Source organism: Neovison vison, chromosome 11 (genome assembly GCF_020171115.1).
Source record: "Neovison vison isolate M4711 chromosome 11, ASM_NN_V1, whole genome shotgun sequence".
NCBI classification, from domain to species: Eukaryota; Metazoa; Chordata; class Mammalia; order Carnivora; family Mustelidae; genus Neogale; species Neogale vison.
In genome coordinates, this window is record NC_058101.1 from 103,191,002 (window position 1) to 103,214,521 (window position 23,520).

The window sequence follows — 23,520 nt, forward strand, 5'->3', positions numbered from 1 at the left end:
CCGTGGCACAGCCAAAAAGTTCCCCTCTTCGCGCCGCTGCAGGAACCTTTGTTTCCCCGTCCGCGGAGAGGGCTAGTTCCGGGAGCGGTTCGGAAGGGGCCTCCGGGAACGGACGAAGCTGCGGGGCGGAGCGGTGAGTTGTGACGAGCTAGCCGGCTCCCAGCCGCCTCTGGGAGGCTCGAGACCTCCGCGAGGCGAGGTGGGAGAGTAGTTGCGTGGGGTCTGAGTTTCCTCGCTCCTCATGGGAAAACCTCGTAATTTGCGGGGGGTCGCGCGCCCCAGGCTGACCGCTGTCTCCCTTCAGCGAGGGTTGTGCTTCCTCGTAGGGTGTTTCGGGCTAGGGCTCGTCGGCTGAGGCGCGGCCCCAGGGACTAGGCTCCTGGAAGTCTGTCTCGGACCCTTCTCGGAAGGTTTTGGCGACGTGTCCATGCAGCTCCCTCTTTCCGCCTCTTACCTTCTCTCCGGGTCCCTCCTTAGAGACCTTACCCCGTGCTAGGCCTTCGGTGTCGTGTTTTGATCAAAGGATCGGAATTCCTTTTCTGAGCGTCTGCTGCCCCTTTTCAGCTTCTCTGTCCCTTGGTTGGTTGGAATCATAGTCTTCTGCTTGCTCTGCGTTTCCAGACGAGTCCCTAAGATTTCAGTGTAATCCAGGGCCAAGAAGAATTCAGGAGAGGATGGAAATGCGCAGCATCTTTGAAAGGATTTTTGTTAGAAGGGGTCGCAAGAGCGTCCAAAGACAGAGAGGGCAAAGCTTTCTAGAGCCGTTACGAGATGGCAACCCTAACAGTGCATTCAGTGTGAATAAGGTTCAGTTGCCTTTATCTTGTGTGTGCACATGCAGATGATCAACTTTGGACTTTTTCTAAGATGGGCGTGTAGGGTGAGAAGTGGGATCTAGGGCTAAGCATTGTGAAGATCCAGTTTCGGTTGGAGACATTGCAGATGCTGCAGAAAGTGATACTTTAAAAAAAAACTAGTTCATTCATTCAGTATTTTTGAGAGCCTCAATTTTAAACAGTAGATTTATAACTAAATAAAACAAGCCCTTGCCCTCATGGAGCTACTCTCGAGTGGGATGAATTTAAGCCAAGTAAAGTACTGGGAAGAGAGATTGCAGACAGGAACATGGTACAGGTCTCTAGTATTGGAAGAGGTGGTTTTTGTTTATATTGCTTTTCCTGTTGCTTTTTCCATGTTTGGGGGGGTGGGGAGATGCAGGGAAGTTGGGTTTGACTTTTGTTCTTATTGCTTTTTGCAAAGGGACTTTGTAAGTGGTTAGAATTATGTAGAAGGAGGAGAAAAATCATTATACTTTACTTGAAACCCTAATAATTACGTAGCCATTATTTTATGGTACTTTGCAAGGTAGCAAAGTGATAGTCAAAAAGATAAATACAGACTTCCTCCCTTCCTTAAGGTACTCAGAGTTTTATAGGGAATGTAACACTTAGGGAGAAAAAAAAAAAAGTATGGTTCAAGGTAGAAAGCCCTAGTACCACAAGAAAGCACTATATGAGATATCCTAGGAGGGAGAGATTATTAGTAGTATTTGGGGTGGAGAAGGACACACTATTGGTGAATAGAATCCTCATGAGAAATAATATTTGAACATAGAATTTGGACATCTAAAAATGGGTAAAAAACCTTCCAGAAAAATAAGTAGAAGTGTCAAAGCTAGATAATGGCTCTGCTGTAAGGAAAATCCGTATATGAAGAATTAAAATTTTTGTGCCAGTTAAGGAGTCTTTTTAAATGGTAGGTGGAGAAATTCGGCTTTATTTCGAAGACAGTAGAAAGTTTTTTTGAGCAAGAAAATGAAAAAAGAAAGAAAAATGTGTTTGAGGAATATTAATATGACAACAGTGTTGAAGTCAAGGAGAATAACTAGGTTATTGCTATAATACAAAATTTATAAAGACATGAATTTGAGTAGTAGCAGTGGAAGTGAAAAATGGAACAAATGTGACAAATGTTGCAGAGTCAGAATCCATAGGGAAAGCCTGCTGATTGTTTAGTAATAAGGAATAAGCCGCCTCCCTGAGGGGAAGATGTAGGCCCCAGACTGGATCAGTGGAGAGTGTCAGTCATTGAAAAGGGACCTCGATCTCTCTTTATCTATACACACAAACACACAGGACTTTGTTTTTTGGAATCCTCCATAAGAATGATATGGCTCTTTTCCAGTCTATTTTGATCATGGATTTTAGAATATACAGGGAAGGATTGTATAAAAGTAACATAATTTGGTGTAATTCCAGGAAAATATTTTTGGAAGTAATAAAGGAGGTAAATTGATAAATTAGTTGCTGACCTCTTTAAGGACATAAATAGATGAAAAATAAATTTTATTATGTTTGCATTTGCCAGTAAGGAGAATAGAAACCAGAGAAGGCAATGGAAGAGTAGTAAAGAAAAGTAAGATAGAAAACTAAAATATAAAGGGTAAACACATAACTATGAGTGTTTTATGTTAGGCCCATCTACTTTGATGAGGGAAAAAAGTTGGAACAAGGAGGTGCCAATATGGAGAAAGCAGAGGGAACAAGGAATTGGAGGCTTCTATAAATTTAAAGTGCAGATGGAACTGAAGGAAAGAAAAGGGGCAAAAACCAAACAGAAAACCAAAAGGAAGGTTGACCACGTACCCTGAAGACATTTCTGGGTCAAAACAGTGGAATAGATAGAATAATGGGATATTATAGTAAAAAAGTAGAATAGTTATGGCTAGTTTCAAGCTTCAGTGGCTGAAGATGAAGCTCCTTAGGTTGAAGATTTTAAGTAAAAGTGCAGGAAGCTGGAGATCATCAATACAGATGCAATTTTAGCATCGCTGAAGATGAAGGTGTGGAGGAGGAGAAAGAAAATGTGGTTCCATACTTTAGCAACCTTGAAGGTACAGGTGTGGATTTCAAGAGAAGATGCTGATGAGTGGTGGTCATGGAATGTTTTTCCAAAAGCAGCAATATGGAATTACATCTCCGTAGACCTCTTTGCTCTATGAATAGGAAGTGAAGGGAACACCACATGAGAGACGGTGGTAAAAAGGTGGTGTCATGGGGGAAGTAGAAAAGGTAAAGCTATACAAGGAGTGCTTAAGAAAAAAAGTAGAAAACATAGGGAAATATATTGGTAATGAGTGGGGGCTAGAAGACAATGGGCAACTAGCAATGAAATTAGTGTGGAAAGAGAAGGTCTGAGCTGAAAAAGTACTGCAAGGTTTTTCAAGGGAAAGGTAATTTGTACTTTAAAGCAGCCTTGATGTATGCATAATAAAGAAAGGTAAACTAGAAGTTGCTAGATAGCCTAAAGCGGTGGCCTCCAAATTTGTCTCATTATTCATGAGTGTAAAATTGAGCATACTTCCATATACGTTATCAATTATATGCATACACTGCTATCATTCTGTATATTAATAGCTATTTTTTAATAAAAAAAGAAATTCTTACATTTTTCCCCCTATATTCTGCTATGAAGACCACCGGGCTAGAGGGACATGTTAGTAATTTAGAGTGTGGGTACAAAGCCTATTCAGTTTTATAATTGCAGGATAGTATAAGAACTGAGTCCCAAGGTTCCAGTTGGAATGTTGGTATTGATAACATGACTTCCCTGGTCTTATTATCTAGGTGTTGACTCTTTGTCACCTAATCTGTAATGCAGACTTTTTATTGGTGATTATGGAATTACATAACAGTAAATAATTTGCTTCTGATTTTCAGCATAGAAATTTCAAGTAATGGTTTTTCTAGTATATTAAAAGGATTCTTTTCAATATTAACCCTTTGGTTAGTCTCATAAGAACAGATGGTTTTGGATAAGTAAACACTCTGCTGTTTAGCTATAGAAAGTTACATCAATAAAACAATACGCCGTATTCCCCTTGAGCAGTACAATTCAGTTAAATTATTGTGGACATTTCAATGAGGAACTGTTTTCTCCTGAGAATATGTGTAGTGACCAGCCTATACCATGAGTAAATTTGACCTTTCTGTAGTGACCAGCCTATACCATGAGTAAATTTGACCTTTCTGTACATTATCATCTATATAGATGATGTATGGAATAATACCATCTTAGTGATAGAGGTTGCTTCTCAATTTTCATTCAATTTTCATTAAATTACTAATCCAACTGTTTGAGGTAGGTTATTTTCCTATTAGTACTGGCTTTTGGATTCACGAGTGATTCAGATATTTTAGTAGAGTACAGAATTTGATAATAATTCTGAGGCTGTCAGATAAGTATCTAATATTGTCTTGAAAACTTAAAAAAAAAATGGCCTAAGGGTGTGTGTGTGTGTGTGTGTGTATTTCCTGTCAAAGTTGGAGAAGGATTGGGGAGAAGTAGATGGGTAAGGAACAAACAAAATTCATTTCAGTCTGAACTTTCATATGCCAAGATTCAACCTACAGCAAGTTTTAATGATTTTATAAACCCCTGAAAATGAGAGATTACTGTGGAATTGCTGACAGATCCTTAACTCTAACAGTGCAAGTGTGTTGCATTATTACAATATTAACCTCAAGGGTAGAAGACAACTTCAAGCCCTACAATATTGATCAAAGGATTCAACACAAAGTATACACTTTTATTTTAATAATACCTTGCCTGGAGAAGAATTTGAAAAAGTGACACAAGAAGTAGAACCACATGATAGGATTGGTATTAGCTGAAAACAAAACTTTTTAATGTTTGGAATTTCATAAGCCTTTGATGTACATCTTCACTATATTTTAAGCTCCTAATGACACAGAGCATTCTCATAGGCCCTTTGGGAGATATAAATATAGATAGATCAGTCGATCTCTCTCTCTCTCTCTCTCTCTCTATATATATATATTTTTTTTTTCTTGTAGTAACTATGGCACCATTCCTTAGAGACCTTGCTTTTTAAAAATAAGTTAATGCATGAGATACCACAATCTAAATGTGATTCAATAAGATTATCATTAGTATGTTTTCTGAGTCATTCAAGATTGGAGCTGAGGACTAAGGAGATAAAAAGAAAATATAATTGAGGTAAAAGCTGCAGCATCAAAAGCTGCCAACACCTTTATAGCTCATCACTTAATGTTTCCTTTAAACATCGCCCTCCTGTGACACATACCCCCCGAATCTTTTTTTTTTTTTTTTTTTTTTGGGCACTGGAAATAAGGCTCGAGAGAATAAATTTTGATATATAGTAAACCTGAGCTAAACACATCAAATTCCTATACACTGAACTCTTAATGTATATTTTAAAACAGAGTTAGGAAGGGGCTCTGTGGCAAGGAGGAGCTTATCTGGATTTAAAATTTAGCCGTGGATATAGATACATACAAAACTGATAATGTTCTTGCTTCAGGTGAAAAGAATTGGTAAGGATAACAAATTTACTTTATTTTGTAATAACCTTTTAGACATTTCAGATTTTGTATCATGGGCAAAATATTACCTATTATAAACAAAAGAATTAAATAAATAAACTTTAACATAGATAACTTCATTGTCTCTAAGTTAACACACCCTTCTTTTTTCTTTAGGTGTTTGCAATGGCAGCTACTGTGAACTTGGAACTTGATCCCATTTTTTTGAAAGCACTAGGCTTCTTACATTCAAAGAGTAAGGATTCTGCAGAAAAGCTAAAGGCACTACTTGATGAATCTTTGGCTCGGGGCATTGATTCAAGTTACCGTCCATCTCAGAAGGTACCTGTGTGAATAAAAAGCTTGGGGGACAGAGTTTTGTAAGGCCTGTAGTAGAACAGTGTTAATATTTAGACCATCTCAAAATAGTCTCTCTGCCATAATCTTTCCTTGAGGCTTGAAGAAATTATATTTTTTAGTGTTCTTTTCTTCTATCATGCTTTCAAAGAATTGTTATATTACATAGAAAAGTTAGCTGGATGGGAGGGATATTCTACTACTTTATTTGTAGAGAAACCCACTTATATATGATTTAATTTCTAATTCTTTATGAGCAAAATATTTTTTAAGCTTCTGGGTGAAACCATAATTTGTAATTATTCTCTAATGTTTTATGGGCCAAAAACCATAAAGTAAAAGGACAGATTTTGCAGTGAAGTGGATTGAATATGGGTAGAATAATTTAATGGAAAAAGGAGGTGTGAATGAACTATGAGAACTTTGTGGCTCCAACTTTGATAATAATAAAGCAGCCAAATGACTTTATGTGAAAAGAATATATATTTTGGAACCAAACCTGCTTTAAATCCCAGCTTGCCTCTTATTAATTGTGTGGTAATAGATATTATATCCTGAACATTTATTGTGTTTAAGGTACTTTTCTACATGATATATGTGTATAGTTAGTTTTAATTGTCATAATGCTCCTTTGAAAGAGGTATTATTTATTTTCATTTAAAAATAAGGAAACTGCTAGGTCCCTAGGTGGCTTAGTTGATTAAGCGTCTGACTTTGGCTCAGGTCATGATCTGAGGGTTCTGAGATCAAGCCCAGCACAGGGTTCTCCAGGTTCAGCTAGGAGTCTGCTTGTCCCTATGCCCCTCCCCCTGCTCGTTCTCTCTCTCTCTCTCAATAAATAAATAAAATCTTAAAAAAAAAAAAAAAAGGAAAATGAGGTGCATAGTAACTTCATTTTAGTCAGCCTCTATTTCTTTATTAGTAAAAGTAAAATTAGTTTAATAAAAATTACCTTGCAAAACTGTGGTAATTAACCAAAAATAAAGTATGTAAGTTACCTAGTGTAGTATCTACCTGGTACATAGTAGGCTTTTCATGAGTGGCAACTCTTGCTATATTTTGTAATGGCTGATAACATTCTTTTAAACCTTCCTAAGTCTCTAGAGCCCTGAAACTCCAAGTCACCCAGCTCTTTGAACCTAGACACCAAACTAAAGGAAGATAGAACTATATCACTCACTCAGTGTAATCCACACTCTCAAACTCAAGTCAGGCCCAAATGTCAGACTCAGCAGCCAAGTCCCAGATCCAGTGCTTAAGTAAACAGTGGTATTTTGCCCCCCATCTTCTTTCAATACAAACTCTCATATTCTCAAGCCATTTTACTGTGTTTTGAATAGTAGGGGCAGTGTGTCCTTGTTTCTTCTACCATCCTCATTCTGGTAGGTTCAGTGAGTTCAACCTGATCAAATTATACAACTCTACAGAATACACTATTAAGTTTATTCTGTTCTGACTATTGATATTATCCTAATAGGAAAAACCTGTTATTACTGAAGAAGCAGTACTGTATTTTGAGATTTTAAAACAGATGGAAGTTCATCTATTAAAGTACATAAAAAAATTATTTCAATTAAAAAGCCTCCTGCCCTTAGATTTCTAAATGGAGTTACTTCTTTTGATCAACCTAGAGAATATACTCTGTTAGGTATATAAAAAGTATGGATTCACTTAATTGTAGCCTTTAGCTGTTCCTTTCCATCTCTAGAATAAATCACCTGGAGGCAGTGGTATACTTATAAACATTAACAACTGGCTCTCTAAATGTAGTATCAACATAAAAATTGGTTGATACTTCATTTACATCATTAAATAAGTCAAATGTGAAATAATGAACTTAGGGGTGCATGAGTGACTCAGTCAGTTAAGCGTTGATCAAGATCAGCTCTTGATCTCAGCTCAGTTCTTGATCTCAGGGTCATGAGTTCAAGCCTTGTTTTGGGCTCCATACTGGGCATGTAGTCTGCTTATTTAAAAAAATTAAAAAAGGGAAGAGAAGAAAAAGAAATAATGAACTTAGAACTTAACTCATTCTTCAATGACTTGTAACTCTAGTTGACTTAGATAATAGTTTTCAAATGCTGCAAGATTACGTTTTTTAGTTTTTTATGTTAGAGAAATAGTTCACTTCTAAGTTTAATCACCATTACCAACATTTTTTCCATCACTTTCCCAAGGCTATACCAGTGGTCACCAAACTTTCTGTAAAGTATCGAATAGTAAATGTTTTAGGTTTTGGGGGCCACATTGTCTGTCACAATGATCTAATTCTGCCATGATAGCATGAAAGCGCTGTAGGTTATACATAAATGAGAGAGTATTGCTGTCTTCTAATGTAACTTTATAAAAAAATGGGCAATAGGCCGGATTTGGCCTCTAGATCTAGACAGGTGGCACAATAAATCAAGTGTAGCTACCAATAAGTCTAAAACCCTTTTCTTTATCCCTTCCCCATTTCTTCCTCCTCAGAGGTTACCACTGTTCTGAAGCTAATGTATATCATTCTTGCTTTATTTTTATACATTTACAAAAAAGTAGTCTGCACTCAGATGTTCTAGTTTATTTAGAATGGAAGGAAATGCTCTTCTCTTTTGCAGGGTGATTCCAAGGAGGTATTGTATACATAAATTTTTTATACTATTAGCAATAGATAGCAAGTGTAAATATCAGCAAAGTGGTAATATAAGACAAGGAGGAAAAGACGAGCCAGAGACTAAAATATTTGCAAATCAAGTATCTGATATTGTATCCAGAATCTGTGAAGAATCCAGAATCTGACTTGTATCCAGAATCTTTGAAGAACTTTCTAGACTTAGTAATAAAATGAACAACTCCATTTTTTTAAAAAGGGCAAAAAATTTTAAGGAACACTTTACCAAAGAAGATATATATGGCAGATAAGCATTTGAAAAACTGTTCAACAGTGTTAGACATTAGGAAAATGGAAATTGAATCCACAGTGATATAACACTATATACCTATTACAATGTCTAAAATTAAAAGATCAACCATACCCAATGTTGATGTGAATGTGAAGGAGCTGGGACTCTCATATACTCCTTGTGGAAATGTAAAATGGTATACTACTTTGGAAAATGGTTTGGTAGTTTCTTTAAAAGTTGAACGTACACCTACCATATGTGATCCAGCCATTTTATTCCTAGACATTAGTTCTAGAGAAATGAAAGTAAATGTCCACACAAAGAGTTGTGCGTGAAGGGTCATAATAGCTTTATTTGGAATAGCCCCAAACTCTAGAAACAAATATCTACTAATAGATAAATGAATAAACAATGGTATATCCATTCAATAGAATATTACTCAGCAGTATAAGGAATGAACTGTTGATATACTCAGCCTGAGTCAATTTCAAAATAAATAGACTGAGTGAAAGAAGGTAGAAAAAGAGTACGTACCATATGATTTTGTTCATATAAATTTCTAGGAAATGTAAAGTAATAGTTATAGAAAGCAGGTCAGTTGTTGCCTGATGATGGTGGGGGACATAGTTACTCTAGGATGTATACCTCTAAGATAATTACAGTGGGCCACAGGGAAACTTTGGGGGATGATGGATATGTACTTCATATTGATTATAGTGATGGTTTCATGTGAAAATTACCAGTTTTACACTTTAATAGATACAGTTTTTATATCAATTGTTTCTCAATAAATCTTTTTAAAGAAATGGATTTTACATTGGTCAAGACATACCTTAATTTTTAACTAAAATTTGTTTACACTTATGATCTACTTTTTACAGTTTGTTAGGACATTTAATTAGTATCTTTTTATCTTATCTTTTAGGATGTGGAGCCACCCAAAATTTCAAGCACAAAAACTATTTCTGTTAAGCAAGAGCCCAAAACATCATCCAGTCTTCCTTCTGCCAATAGTAATGGCAAGGCCCTCACAACTGAAAAAGTAAAGAAGGAAGCTGAAAAGAGACCAGCTGATAAAGTAAGAATTAATTTAATCGACCTTTAAAAAGAATAAATCAGTTGCGCTTTTAGGCGGGAACAATGTTTCTTTCTGTGCTCACTTTTACATAATAGTAGGTAAAGTACATAATTTCTCCGTAAACATATTTTGATAATTATAGATGCTGAGGTTGATTTTTTTTTAAGTGAGTAAAATTTACATTTTTTTAACCATTTACTGAAGTCATTATCAATACATATTTGAATCCTAGGGGATGTACTAATTTCAGGTATAAACTTTAATCCATAACTTAAATATTCTAGATGGAACAGTTGTTGAGAAGATGAGACAGGAGAGAATAAAGATGTAAGTGACTAAACACGAAATTTGTTATAGGATGGTATGTACCTTAACAGACCTACAGATAATTCTTGGATTGCCTATTTTGAATCATTTTTGCACATAGTTAATTATTAAGATTTTAGCACTTAGTAAAAAATACATTTAAAAAACCTTTAGTAATTCCTGCCCTCAAGGTGGAGTATTTTAGTCTCATGTGTTTTCATACTTTCTCTAAATATTGGCTATTCTTAAAATATGTAGTATTTTCTGTACTTTTAAGTTTCTATAAATGGTATCACACTGTACACGTATATCTTTTGGCGACATACTTTTTCATCTCTCAAGAAATGTGCTTTTGAAATTCACCTGCGTTGATAACAAAGATGGAAGATTGCTTTGAATACCACATAATAGTTACTCAGTAAATAAGTCAGTTTATCCATTCCCCTACTGGTGAGCAATTAGCTTATTTCTTTTTTCTATTACAATGGAGCTTTAGCAAGCAGCTTCAAAGGTAAATTTGTGCACATGATGCTAGTTTCTATAGGAGGTGTATCTATAAATATATATAATAGGATAGGTACATCTTCAATATTACTAGACATTGGCAAATTACTGTCCAAAGTGCATATACTGAATTTGTACTCTCGCCAATGAAGTATAAGAATTGAAAATCCTCCATGTCTTATCAGACTTTTTAATTGTTGCCAATTTGACAGGTATGTCTGTAACACATACCTTAAAGAGAGGAGCCAGAATTTGCTTTGAGCAAATATGGCAGTGTCTGGATGACTGGGAAATGGTTACTTACTTATTTTCAATATATTTCAAATATCAGTAGTTAAGATTTTATTTATTAGAGAGAAGGAGAGGAAAAAACACAAGTGCATGGGAGGGGCTGAGGCAAGAGGGAGAGGCAGAATCCCCATTGAGCAAGGAGCCTCATGTCAATTTGATCCCAGAAGCCGGGATCATGACCTGAGCCAAAGGTAGATGCTAAACCAACGGAGCCACCCAGGCACCCTAAATAACAGTGGTTTATAATTTAAAATATTTAAGATAAAAAGTAGCCTTAAAAATAGCCTTTTTATTGCTGTGGCTTCTCATTTCACAGCATCTGATTGGGAAACAAAAGGCCAAAAAAAAAAAAAGTAAGTGCCTTGAATCAGAATTCTTTAATGGATAAAAGAATACAAGGAGAGATACAGATACATGCAAAAATGTTCTAACTTTTTTTATTTCTACCTTGCTATTTTCTTGTAATGTATTGATTATGAATTTATTATAAATCTACAGATCTTTAGTGTTTGTAACTGTCCCTAAAATGACAAAATATCTGTCAGGTGGACTTGGTCTTTGCAAGTGTCCATCATATCCATCTCTCCATGATTTAAGGTTTATTCTGACATGGTACTTTCTGATTGCCTGCTTTTTATAGATGAAATCAGACATCGCAGAAGGAGTTGATATTCCAAAGAAACCTAGATTGGAGAAACCAGAGACACGGTCCTCTCCCATTACCGTCCAAACTAGCAAGGATTTAGCCATGACTGACCTTTCCAGTTTTGAGGAGACTAGTGCTGATGATTTTGCCATGGAAATGGGGTTGGCCTGTGTTGTTTGTAGGTAAGTTGTACCTTTCTGTGGAAAGATTCTTTTGTTCTTGTAAAGAGAGCAAACAAAAGGAAAAAAAAAAAAACAGACCAATTTTGGGGTGTTTATATTTTGTTTTCATAATTTGGAAGTGGGTAGGAGATAAGTAGACTGTTCTCTATGAGATTATGAGATACCCATATAACAATTTAGCATCTTGAAAATTGTCTAATATTTTATCTTCCTCACTGTGGCATCTTTAATCTGTTATGTCATAGTAATGTTTTCTGGGTTCTAGAGGAAAACTATTATTGCTTTATTCTTTAGTGAAGAAGAACATGTTCAGATTTATTTGGTTCTTTTTAAGAAGTCTTTGTTACTTTTTTTTCCCTTTGAATTGTTGATAATACTTATAAAGTAGAATGTTACACATAATTTTCTAAACACCCTTACATCTTTTCCTACAAATAATGGAGAAGAAATCAAAGGATTGTGTAGGTTATTCTGAGTGGTGTTTTGATATGTGGATACATAATTATAAAACATGGATAATTTTGCTTATTAGAAAATGCATTATAAAAATAAAAGAAAACTGAATTTTAGACTGCTTGATGCAAGGGGCTAAATTTTTTTTTTTAATTGTTCATGACTTGTACTGCCTAGCGCAACAGAAAAGATTACCATCTTTGTTGCTGTTTTCTTTATGGAAATGTTAGATTCTGGTGCGTTACGACTGATTAAGTAACTAAGCTTTTGTGAACTTTACAGAGAATGAATTAATGTACTTCTGAATAGGATCATTTGTTACAGCTTCACTGTTTTCACATATATTTATTTCAGCCTTTATCTACCATGAAGTTTATAATTTTTAAATAAGAAATAATGGTAAAGTAATAATGGAGAGAGAACTAGTAACTTTAACCTTCCATTTGGAGACATAGGATAGTCTAAGGCTGTGGTGATTGCTTTTTGAATTTTTGTTTTCTTGATATAGAATTTGCTACATTCTATTCAGTTGATAAACACATGTATTTATTGAACACCCTTATCTGGACAGTAATATGCTAAGCATTGTAGATAATTAGGTCCTATTTCTACCTTCATGCATAAGTCAATTTAAATATATAGGCAACTTATTTTAATGAACTTATATATTAATGAAGACCATAACATGTAGGTAATGCATATAAAGGAATTTAATAGAAGTATAGAGAAAATGTTATGAGACTGTTGGAACTAAGGGAGCCAGAGTCTCCCTTCTTGGGAGAAAGAAAAAAATTCTGAGAAGTGGCTAGGAAAATATAGCCAAATTCAGTGACTAGGGTACCTTACATTCATTTGTGTTTGAGCGTGGAATGCTCGTGCAGGCTGCATGCTTCAGTTGGTTATTTTGCTGTTTGGTTGTTTGAGGTGTTTCCCTCTTTTATATATCACACTTACCAAACAACCCTAAAGTGGCTTTAAATTGTTGCATTCAAATAAGTGCAATGTTTAATGGTATTTTTCCTTAGGCAAATGACGGTGGCATCCGGTAACCAATTAGTAGAATGTCAGGAGTGCCATAATCTCTACCACCAAGATTGCCATAAGCCCCAGGTGACAGACAAGGAAGTGAATGACCCTCGTCTGGTGTGGTATTGTGCTCGATGTACCAGACAAATGAAAAGAATGGTAGGAATCTTTTTTTTTTTCTCTATTTTTAAACAGTCTCTATCATTTTTTTGTTGTTGTTGATAGGTGCTTTTCAAAATAAAATTTGAATATTTAAGTTATTGAAAAAATACATACACTGATTATTAAAATGTTTGTATTTATAATGTACATGTATGATTTATGTATCTATGCCTAAAGGACCTATTACATCCATTTTTCTCTGTTGAGCTTTTAGCTTATTCTAATATAGATAAACAGGATTAGAGACTCACAAAACATGAACATTACTGAAATACAGTATGTCACTGTATTTACAAACATTTAGAAATACTATAAAATACTGTAGGAAATGGTGAGATACAAAGCCCTAGTCTTTGGTGAGTCTGGTAAGGACACACTGAAAATGTCCATTCCTGGGTGGGCTTAAACCATTAAACTCACAAACTATGTACAGAAGCATTATTTGCATATGCATGTATGTCTTTCCATCTGTGTTTTTCAGTTCATCAGTCTGTCCTTCTCATTGTCTTCAAGTGACCATTAATCTCATTTTCCTAGTGTACTTTCTCTGTTTACAGCTTGCTAATATAACTGCCTTTAACATCATACTGAAATGTGTTTTCACTTGTTATATTGGATAGTTTTGTAATTTCTATTTATTTAAAAGGCAGATAAATAAGCTTTATCATTTTCCTTTGAAGGAATCAAGAAACTGTGATTTACTTTAGTGACTTACCTGCTTGTGACTTCTCCTCTCCTTCTTCCCCTGCCTTAGATAAGAGTTTTCACATCTGTTAACCAAATAAATTTCTACATAGACTTTCCTGGCCAAATATATCTTTTTAAAGGCAGAGGTACATTGTTAAAAGTAAAAATTCAAGGTACCTATTTTACTTCTCAATCAGTTAAATCAGAAATAGGAAATGTTTTTATTACTTTGAAAATTAGTGAAATTTCAATAGTATGTATATTTTCAGTTTGTAACAGGGAATTTCTGTGATAAGATGTAATTTTTTCTGCTTAGTTTGGTTTTTATTTAGTTTATTATTTAAACTAGTCTTCCAGGACATCAATCAAATGATTATGGGTGAGCAGTATAGTACATTCCAGGGCATTAATAGAAGTAGTCACTAAGAATTGATAATAATAAAAATAAGTAATTTGTGACCACAATCTTTCTTTAGTATATCTTCAAAGATTTTTTTATTGCTATTTTATTGTAAGTCTCAATAAAGTAAGCACTGTTCTCTTTGAAATGTTTTCTCCTCCTTTTTTTATGACAGTGTATACCAAATCTGTTTGTAGTTCTAGCCCTCTTTCAGGAATGAACTTGGGCAGCTGGCCAGATATCTTACAGTAACTTTAAGTTCAATATCTTTAAAATTAAAATTTTCTTCTCCACTCAGTTTTTCGCCCAGTTGTCTGAACTAGAAAACATTATCCTTGATGCCTCTCTTAATTCTATACCACTTTGTTGACCAAATTTGCTAGTTGTGCCTCTTCTTCATTTCTTAAATCTATTCATTTTGCCCTTACTACCCTGTCCCACTAATTGTCAATTGCTTTAGCCCCTTAAGAATTCTCCTTGTTTCTGGGGTGCCTGGGTGGTTCAGTTGTTTAAACATCCAACTCTTGACTTTAGCTCAAGTCTTGATTTCAGGATTGTGAGTTTAAGCCCCATGTTGGGCTCTAAAACTGTTACCAAAAAAAAAAAAAAAAAAAAAAAAAAAAGTTGTCTCCTTGCTTCCTTTTAGTGCGCCTTACTCACTTCAATAAAAACAATTAGAATTGTTCTTTTCAATTTTTTATCTAATGTTATCTGCCTAAATATGCCCAGTGGCTCTCCATTACTTATATAATGAGGTTATACTCATTACGGTGAATATATGGACCTTCTCTCTTGATCCAAGTCTGTCTTTGTATTCATGTCTCTCCCCACTTTACCATATACTCTGGCCATGTTAGGCTAGGTGTATCATTTCCTGAATATGTGATGAACTTTCCTGTTCCCATATGTTCTGCTTCTCAGCGTTCCTTCATCTGCAGTATCTTTTCTTCATCTGCTTTACAAATTAAATGTGTAATTCATTTATCAGTAAGACCATGTCTCATTGATTGGCATAGCACTAGAGCAGAGCTCAGAATTGGACATGTCCTACTTTCTGTTGTTTTCTGTAGTGTAATATGGAGGAAATGTGGATTAGTACCAAAAATAGTCAATAAGTTCAGTTTATATGTCTAAGAATCGAAAGTACTGAATGGAGAGCCTTGATTAATGTTAAAACATGAGTAGAATTCGCCAAGACTAGATTCAGAGAAATACCAAAAGGCAAGATCTGAAGTGAGCCTAAAGATCAGGATCCAATAAACACAAAGTTTAATGAGAGAAAGGAATTTGGAAATAGTATGGGTACAACTATGGTTGCTTTCAGTGTATATGCATTGGTTATTGCTCCAAGGTATCTCAGAGATATTATAAATAGTATCTTTTATCCCCATTCTCCTCACACTAATTTGTCTAAGAAGGGCAGATTCTACAGTACACATATTATATATTATTATAGGAAGACCTTGCTAAGAATGTGGTGATAGTGTGTGGCAGGCTCCAGGATCATTCTTCAGTTCTATAATGTTCTCTTTACCAGGTAATGGGTTTTGCCCCAGCCCTATGTCAGAGACTTCTATAACTTATTGCAGTGGTTTTCAATCTAAGGTAATAACATACCTACTCAGCAGCATTTAGAAATATGTGGTATTTTTTGATCGCTGTCATGCTGGCAGTTACTGCCCTGAGTGGGAGATTTCATACATTCTTCAGTGTGTGAAGCACTCACCCAGTGAAAAATTATATACCTTTGTTGGGCAGCATCAAGTCAGGGTTAATATCCTAGTTCCCAAAACTAGTATTACCAGCAAAAGACCAAGGGCTTTTGGTATTTCTCACTCAACTCGTAAGATGGCTAGGTGATGTAGAAGCAGCAAAACATCCAAATGTGATCTTCTAGGCAAAGGCCCTTTCTTGGCTTTGTTGTAAGGAATGCCATCTAAGTTAAACCAGTCTTCAGAGTCTATCCTCTGAAATAGATGTGGATTGAAGGAAGTATAAGATTGAAAGCCATGGTTATGGAACCATATATTTCTGATTTACTATGAGGGCTGCATTTTCATATCCTGGTTTTGCAATAGAGAATAAGATGGTCCTCCTTCCCTGCGGTAAGAGATATTTTACCAAGGGTAGTCTTCTAGCAGCCTTAATAATATTCTTGATCTAAATGTCTCTTTATAAGTAATGTTTGGAAGTAGGTATACTTTCATACAGAAAACATGTAATATAAAAAATGCATTGAATTGAAACGTAAGGACCAACATTATATAGTACAGCAAACCATAGCACAAGAAGTGTACACAAGAAAGTCCAGACAAAAAAGACTGCATTGAAATTTAATGGGAACAGATTATTAATAAATTTCCTGATAAAGTCCTGCATGGTCTTACTAAGACTATCAGACAGTGTACTGGCTGGGAGCATCTTTCCCCATCCAGTATGCATGGATTCTTCCAGATTCAGTTTTCATATCCTATATAAATGATGATGAATATATAAAAACTATTATTCTCTACACTCTCATGTGCCAGACACCGTGTTAGACATTTAGGTAGTCATAATTCATCCTCATAACCCACCTTAGAAACAGGTGGTCTTATCCTCATTTTGCAGGTGAAGAAAATGATGATTTTAGAGATTTCCATATTTTACCTGTGGTAACATAGCTAAGGAAGAAGCTGAGCTGGGTTTTAATCCTATTTCTGTTTGACTCTAAAAACTGTGCTTTCAAACACAGCACTGTACTGTTTATATAGTTATGATTATTTACCTGGAAAACACTAATAATCTGAAAAATGATTAGAGTTCAAAAGAGAATGCAAAGTTATAAAATAAAGAAAAATCTCAATTATTGGTCAAAATAAAACTGAAAATGCTTATAAAGGAACAGTGGATACAGATTCCTCTTTAATAACATAGAAAATTGTATTTGTGGACTTTCTCAAGGAGTTTAGCATGCCAGCTTCTTCAGTGTGAAAAAAACCTCAAGAAGATACATCATTTGTCATGAACAGTTTTTTAGCCACATTCGTATTTGAGATCATATAATTGATCTGAACTACCATTAAACTCACCCTCAGTTACTTAGAGATTTGTACTTGAACATCAAGGAAAAAACTCTTTTAAGTCTTTAACTAGCCATAATAAATAAATGGACTCATTACAAGTGAAGCTAACTGGTTACAAGTAATTTGTGATTTTCCTTTTTTTAAAGAAATAGTTTGGTTTGTCTTATTAAAATGGTATTATCAAACTAATCTGCATGATTTCTAAAGCTTAATATCTTTACTATTTAGAAATGAATAAAATCTGTAAAGCCATCCATAGAATGATGATAAAAATAATTGGTTCAAGAATCTATATTTTCAGTGTTACCACAATATTTTTTAAATGTTTAACTGTATTTCAATTCAATGAAGAGTCCTGTGACAGATTTTTTTATTGTCTTTTTTTATGCATCCTTTAAGATTTTGTGTCTAATTTAATTCTCTGATTTTTACAGGCTCAAAAAACTCAGAAACCACCACAGAAACCAGCCCCCACAGTTGTTTCTGTAGCTCCAGCTGTCAAAGATCCATTGGTTAAGAAACCAGAAACTAAACTCAAACAAGAGACAACTTTTCTAGCATTTAAGAGAACAGAGGTCAAGGTACAGTACATTCCATTTTTATCTAAGCTTGGATTTTAATTTAGTTGATTCAAAAATACTTCCTTGAAAAAAATATTGATGAGTAACTTTATATACTAAATGGCAATATGTTGGAAAAAGACTGCAATACTATTACTATTAGGTAGAAAGGAAACATTTGTATAATTATTTAATATCTAACTCTGTTTCTTTTTTTTATCACCATTAGGAAAGATCTATAAGCATTCCAAAATGGTATTCTTTACCATTTCTGTGTAGTCAGGCATTTATCTCTAATCAGGAATTTTGTTTAAATTCTAAATACTTCTGCCCTCAGTTACAGCAATTTTGCTCCTCACATTACTTGTGCAGAGTGACCTTGTAGCATTTTTTTCCTCCCTCCTTATTGGCTATTGAAGAAGTTTTCTTCTTTTGTCTTATTTTTTTCCATCATTATCATGAACTTTCAAGGTACCTACTCCTTATACAAAGGGACCAGATTATCTGGTGAAAGTGTCACCTTTCTCATTCTTAGGTTTGCATCCTTGAAATCACACTACATTATTATTAATATTTGGCATTTTGATATCATGGAATAAAATATTTTTCTAACCTTATTTTATAACAAAAACAATATTTTTACTGAGTTATACATTCCAGTTTTAAGCAGAGTACTAAAGATGGTAGAAAAATATTAGTCCCAAATTCTCAAAGGTTGATCCCAGAAAATTTCAAATATTACACTGTCCTAGTGACTCTAAGTAGCTAAGTTCAAGAACCTTGGTGTGATGATTAAGAATATGAATGTAAAGGAGTGCCTGGGTGGCCTAGTTAGTTAAGGATCTTACTTTTGGTTTTGATTCAGGTCCTGATCTCAGGGCCATGGGAATTGAGTCCTGCATCAGGCTCCATGCTCAGTGGGGATGTGATCTATATTCCCTCTTTCCCCCCTCCCTCTGCATCTCCCCTGCTCTCTCTCTCTCCAATAAATAAGTCTTTTTTTAAAAAAAAAATTATGAATGTAAAGTACTCTGAGGAAGATACTAATAATCTTATTCACGGATCAATTTTTAAACTTAATTTTCCAGGGAAGAGTTAATATCCAAAGGATATCCATATTTGCCATGTCAAAACTTAGTGAGTTGGAATAGAGTGAAGAATAATTTTTTGAAAGTAATTAGAGTTGCTGTATTTTATACTTAAATCACTTTTAAGTAGATATTTATACCAACTTGTTACTACTAAAGGTTAATTTTAAGAAATCCAACATGTAACCATTGTAAGGAAAATAAGGCCTTGGCTGTCATGTTTATTCTGATTTAGAGGCTTTGATGTTTATTATGATGAAAGTTGAATACATTTCTACTATGAAAAATATTTGTTTCCTTTTACATATAGAAAAGCAAATGGCTTTCTAGCTAGGATAATGGGCAAGAAAATATTAATAGTTAAAAATTAAGAAGTAGGGTGCCTGGGAGGTCAGTGGGTTAAGCATCTGCCTTCAGCTCAGGTCATGATCTCAGGGTCCTGGGATTGAGCCCCGCATCTGGCTCTCTGCTTAGCGGGGAGCCTGCTTCCCCTCCTCTCTCTGCCTGTCTTTCTGCCTACTTGTGATCTCTCGCTCTGTCAAATAAATAAATACATTTTTTTTAAAAATTTGAGAAATAGCTGAGAAACTTATTATCTATACTAAAGTACTGAGAGATTACTTGGATCTCCATTGTTTGTGTTATTTTACTTTTTCATGTCCTAATAGTATTATAAGCCATATGTCATTTTGTTGAAAAGCAATACCTGTAACAGGAAGCCATTAAACTAAAATGCTATACACACAGAACTGTTTATACTTCTTAAGTCGTGGGCTTTTTAATTACTTCAGATGGGTTATTGTTTGTGAAGTTTGTTGAAAGATCATTTAGCCATATGGCAGACAGTTTTATGTTTAATAGAAAAGGAAAAAAATTACATCTTTCATAACTAATACAAGTTGACTGCACTTCTGTCCTTTTGCTTCCTTTAACTTTTTCTCATTACCTATGTGCATTCCTCCAGGAATGTATAATTTATCTGTGGTTTATCTTCTCTGGATATCCTTATAAGAGAGTTACTAAATGATGTTACTATTAAAAAATTCTGTTTTTCAGAGTATGTGAACAAAAAATTGGACTTTTCCTCTTATGAAATAAGTATCTCAGCACTCTATTCTGATTACTTTTCACACTGGTTAAAGATGTTTACACACAGGGGCATCTGGGTGGCTCAGTTGGTAAAGTTGCAGACTCTTGATTTCAGCTCTGGTCAATCTGACTGATATCAGGGTCCTGAGATCAAGCCCTGCCTTGGGCTCCACACTTAACAGGGAGTCTGCTTAAAGTTTCTCCCTCTTTTTCTGCCCCTCCCCCTTTCTTTCTCTTTCTCTCTCTCTCAAATAAATAAATAGGGGCACCTGGGTGGTTAGTTGGTTAAGCGTCTGCCTTCAGCTCAGGTCATGATCTCAGGGTCCTGGCACAAGCCAAGCCCCACATCAGGCTCTCTGCTGAGTGGTGAGTCTGCTTCTTCCTCTTCATTTCCCTCTGTGATCACGCTCACTCTTGCTCTCTCAAATAAATAAATGCAATATTTTAAAAATAAATAAAATAAGTAAATTTTTTAAATGTTTACATGCAGACAGTATTGAAGGCTACTTTGTAAGAACTAACAACTCTCCCAGAGTTCAGGTCTGAAGTACAACTGTATGTGTTTTAGGCATGGTAATTATCATATTTTTAAGTAAAATACTATTTGTAAGACTTAATCTTTTACCTATAGGTAAATTTAACACTTTCGTGAATCTTAAGAATATAAAGGTAGAAAGAGTGCTGGTAGGAAGTTCAGTTTATAATTAATAGTAACAAAACCCAATTTTACCTAATGTGAAAGTAAAAAAAAAAATTGTTCTCATGTGAATAAGGGCAATATTTATTTGTACAATGACGTTGGTGTCACTGTTAGCTTTTGACTAGCCAAAGAAGTTAGAGAAACTAAGGTGTTACATCTTTCAGAAATTCATCTGGGAGTGAGTCAGGCCTATTTCAAATGTCACTGTGCAGCTTTTGAGGCAACTGATAAAATCTTTTATACAAAGCAGGGATCTCTTGGGTGATAGCTTCATGGAAACCGTGAATTAATTATGAAAAAAAAAGTTATGAAACCTTTTTAATATATCACCAGAGCTGTACAATTCCAAATAGTTAACATTGCACATTTGTATATATTTTGCAGTTCAGGAGCTATTTGCTCAAAACAAAACATGTTTATTTTAAAAAAATGGACTCAGGATCTGACACATTAATTCACTCAATAAATAATAATCAAATGAATCTGTTTATCTCAGACATCTTCTAAATGTCCTGGGTTTAAGCATTTTTGTCCAATAAGAGTGGATTCTATTTTGAAATGATCCACAAGCCATTTGGAGCAAGGTATAAACAATTAGGTACTTCACTGAACTAGATAATACCTTTTTTGGGTGAAAAACAAGTTAAAGTATTAAATCTGATTTTTCTAAGAGTGCTTGTAACTGAATCTAAAAGCAATTCCCAAAAACAAATTTCATACATTTCTTTTTTGGAATCATTAGAACAAGAATATGACATCTCAGAATTTCTGCTTTGGATATAGTAGCATCAGTTAGCTATGGATAAGCGTTATTGTTTGTGTTTTTTCAGATTAGTTTCGTAAGAACTTAATTTTGTTGGTATGATTTAAATTTCCCAAGTCATAACTTTTTTATAAAAATATCCAACAATTCAACTTGTTATATATTTAAGATATTAAATTGTTAATTACATTTAGCTCTAAAACCATGCTTATTTTATTTTTTTTAGACATCCACGGCTATTTCAGGAAATTCTTCTAGTACCAGCGTTTCCTCTTCGGTAACTAGTGGCCTAACTGGATGGGCAGCTTTTGCAGCTAAAACTTCCTCTGCTGGTCCATCAACAGCAAAATTGAATTCAACAACCCAAAATAATAGTGGGAAGCCTGCTACCTCATCAACTAACCAGAAGCCTGTGGGTTTAACTGGTCTGGCAACATCATCTAAAGGTGGAATAGGTTCCAAAATAGGTTCCAGTAACAGCACTGCACCCACTGTACCACTGAAACCACCTCCACCTCTAACTTTGGGCAAAACTGGCCTTAGTCGCTCCATTAGTTGTGACAATGTTAGCAAAGTGGGTCTTCCTAGTCCAAGTAGTTTAGTTCCAGGAAGCACCAGCCAACTCATTGGGAATGGAAATAGTGGGACATCAGGGCCTAGTGGAAGTACCACTAGCAAAACCACTTCAGAATCAAGCAGCTCTCCCTCAGCATCCCTTAAAGGTCCAACTTCACAAGAATCACAGCTCAATGCCATGAAGCGATTACAGATGGTCAAGAAGAAAGCTGCCCAGAAGAAACTCAAGAAGTAATGTGGCCAAGTAGGTTTTCATATCACATTACCCTAAAATCTTATTATTAGGACATAAACTGTAATATACTATAATTTAATAAAAATCTTCACAATGAAATTTCTATTATTTCTTACTGTCAAATGCTAAATGTTTTTAAGCAAAATTTGGAAATCTATTTTAAGTCTGTTTAACATTATTTTAACAGTTTCCTTAGCATGTGAAAACAATGATTAAAATGATTAATTCTTGATGAGAACTTCTGGAATCCCAAGAGACTGGTAGCATACATGAATTTTTTAAAAAAGAAATAGTTCATCTTCTAGCAAAGCCCCAAGAATTAATCCTGCTGAATAAGGTGCCTTACAAGGTGGCAGGAATGACCCAATATAAAGTTTCCTACTTTCCCCCCAATATTCCAGATAGTCCGTGTTAGTCCCCGGCCTCATTTCAATTGATTCTCTCTCTCCCCCACAAATATTTCATCTCCCCATTTTCAAAATGAATTTTATATAATTGATTTTTCATATTTCTGTATTATATCCTTACTTTTATTTTTATCACTTTGTATCAGTTATTTAGGGATCTCTCTCTTCCAATAGATTATGAACACCCATAATGCAGTACTTTTCTCCCATTGCATGCTTTTCCTCATATTGCCAGTCTAATATACGCACATTGTATGTACCAATAAATGTTGAATTTTGATTTATTCTGGTTATCTATATTCCTGAGAATTCTTGAACAAACTACCCCTTCCAAGAATTTTTGTGGATGGATAATTTCTGAGTTATTTACATACAGATACCTTCTGCTATATCATGGAAAGGAAAAAGGGGCTGCTTTATTTTTACTGCCCAAAAGTGTTACAGTTTTAATTTTAGTTAACTTTGTATAAAAGAAGCTCCAATATCATGATTAAATCTTGAAATTGTTCTGAAGTATGTGTGTGTGCATTGTTAAATCACAAAATGTGAGGGGTCTGAGTCATAGCCTTATTTGTAAGTTAACAAACTAGCCTACTGTTTTTACATACAGTTTTTGACAGAAGATATGTAGCTTTTTGGACCAGAGAAACAATTTAGTACTCACAAGCAAAATGGAACAGCCATTTTGTGCTTCATGAATACCTCATTACATCCAGAA

The 23,520-nt window shown here is 34.8% G+C and overlaps 1 protein-coding gene across 2 annotated transcripts; it reads left to right on the top strand.

Moving 5' to 3' along the window:
- The first annotated feature begins 40 nt into the window (after positions 1-40).
- Positions 41-23,316, top strand: INTS12 (integrator complex subunit 12). Of its 2 annotated transcripts, none has more exons than XM_044224360.1 (7): positions 41-133; positions 5,523-5,687; positions 9,510-9,662; positions 11,404-11,591; positions 13,070-13,229; positions 17,819-17,965; positions 21,811-23,316. In XM_044224360.1, exons 2-7 carry the CDS (start codon positions 5,532-5,534, stop codon positions 22,393-22,395), a joined length of 1,389 nt encoding a protein of 462 aa, XP_044080295.1. In that variant the 5' UTR covers positions 41-133; positions 5,523-5,531; the 3' UTR covers positions 22,396-23,316. The 2 variants fall into 2 exon arrangements, with proteins under 2 accessions (XP_044080295.1, XP_044080296.1); XM_044224361.1 differs by having other exon boundaries at positions 119-199.
- The last annotated feature ends 204 nt before the right edge of the window (positions 23,317-23,520 follow it).

Bases quoted from the DNA above. Each gene is read 5' to 3' on its own strand.
- INTS12 (XM_044224360.1), top strand. From the start codon at position 5,532: ATGGCAGCTACTGTGAACTTGGAACTTGATCCCATTTTTTTGAAAGCA. The intron at 5,688-9,509 runs GTACCTGTGTGA...CTTATCTTTTAG, and splicing joins GTTACCGTCCATCTCAGAAG to GATGTGGAGCCACCCAAAAT. The intron at 13,230-17,818 runs GTAGGAATCTTT...TGATTTTTACAG, and splicing joins CCAGACAAATGAAAAGAATG to GCTCAAAAAACTCAGAAACC.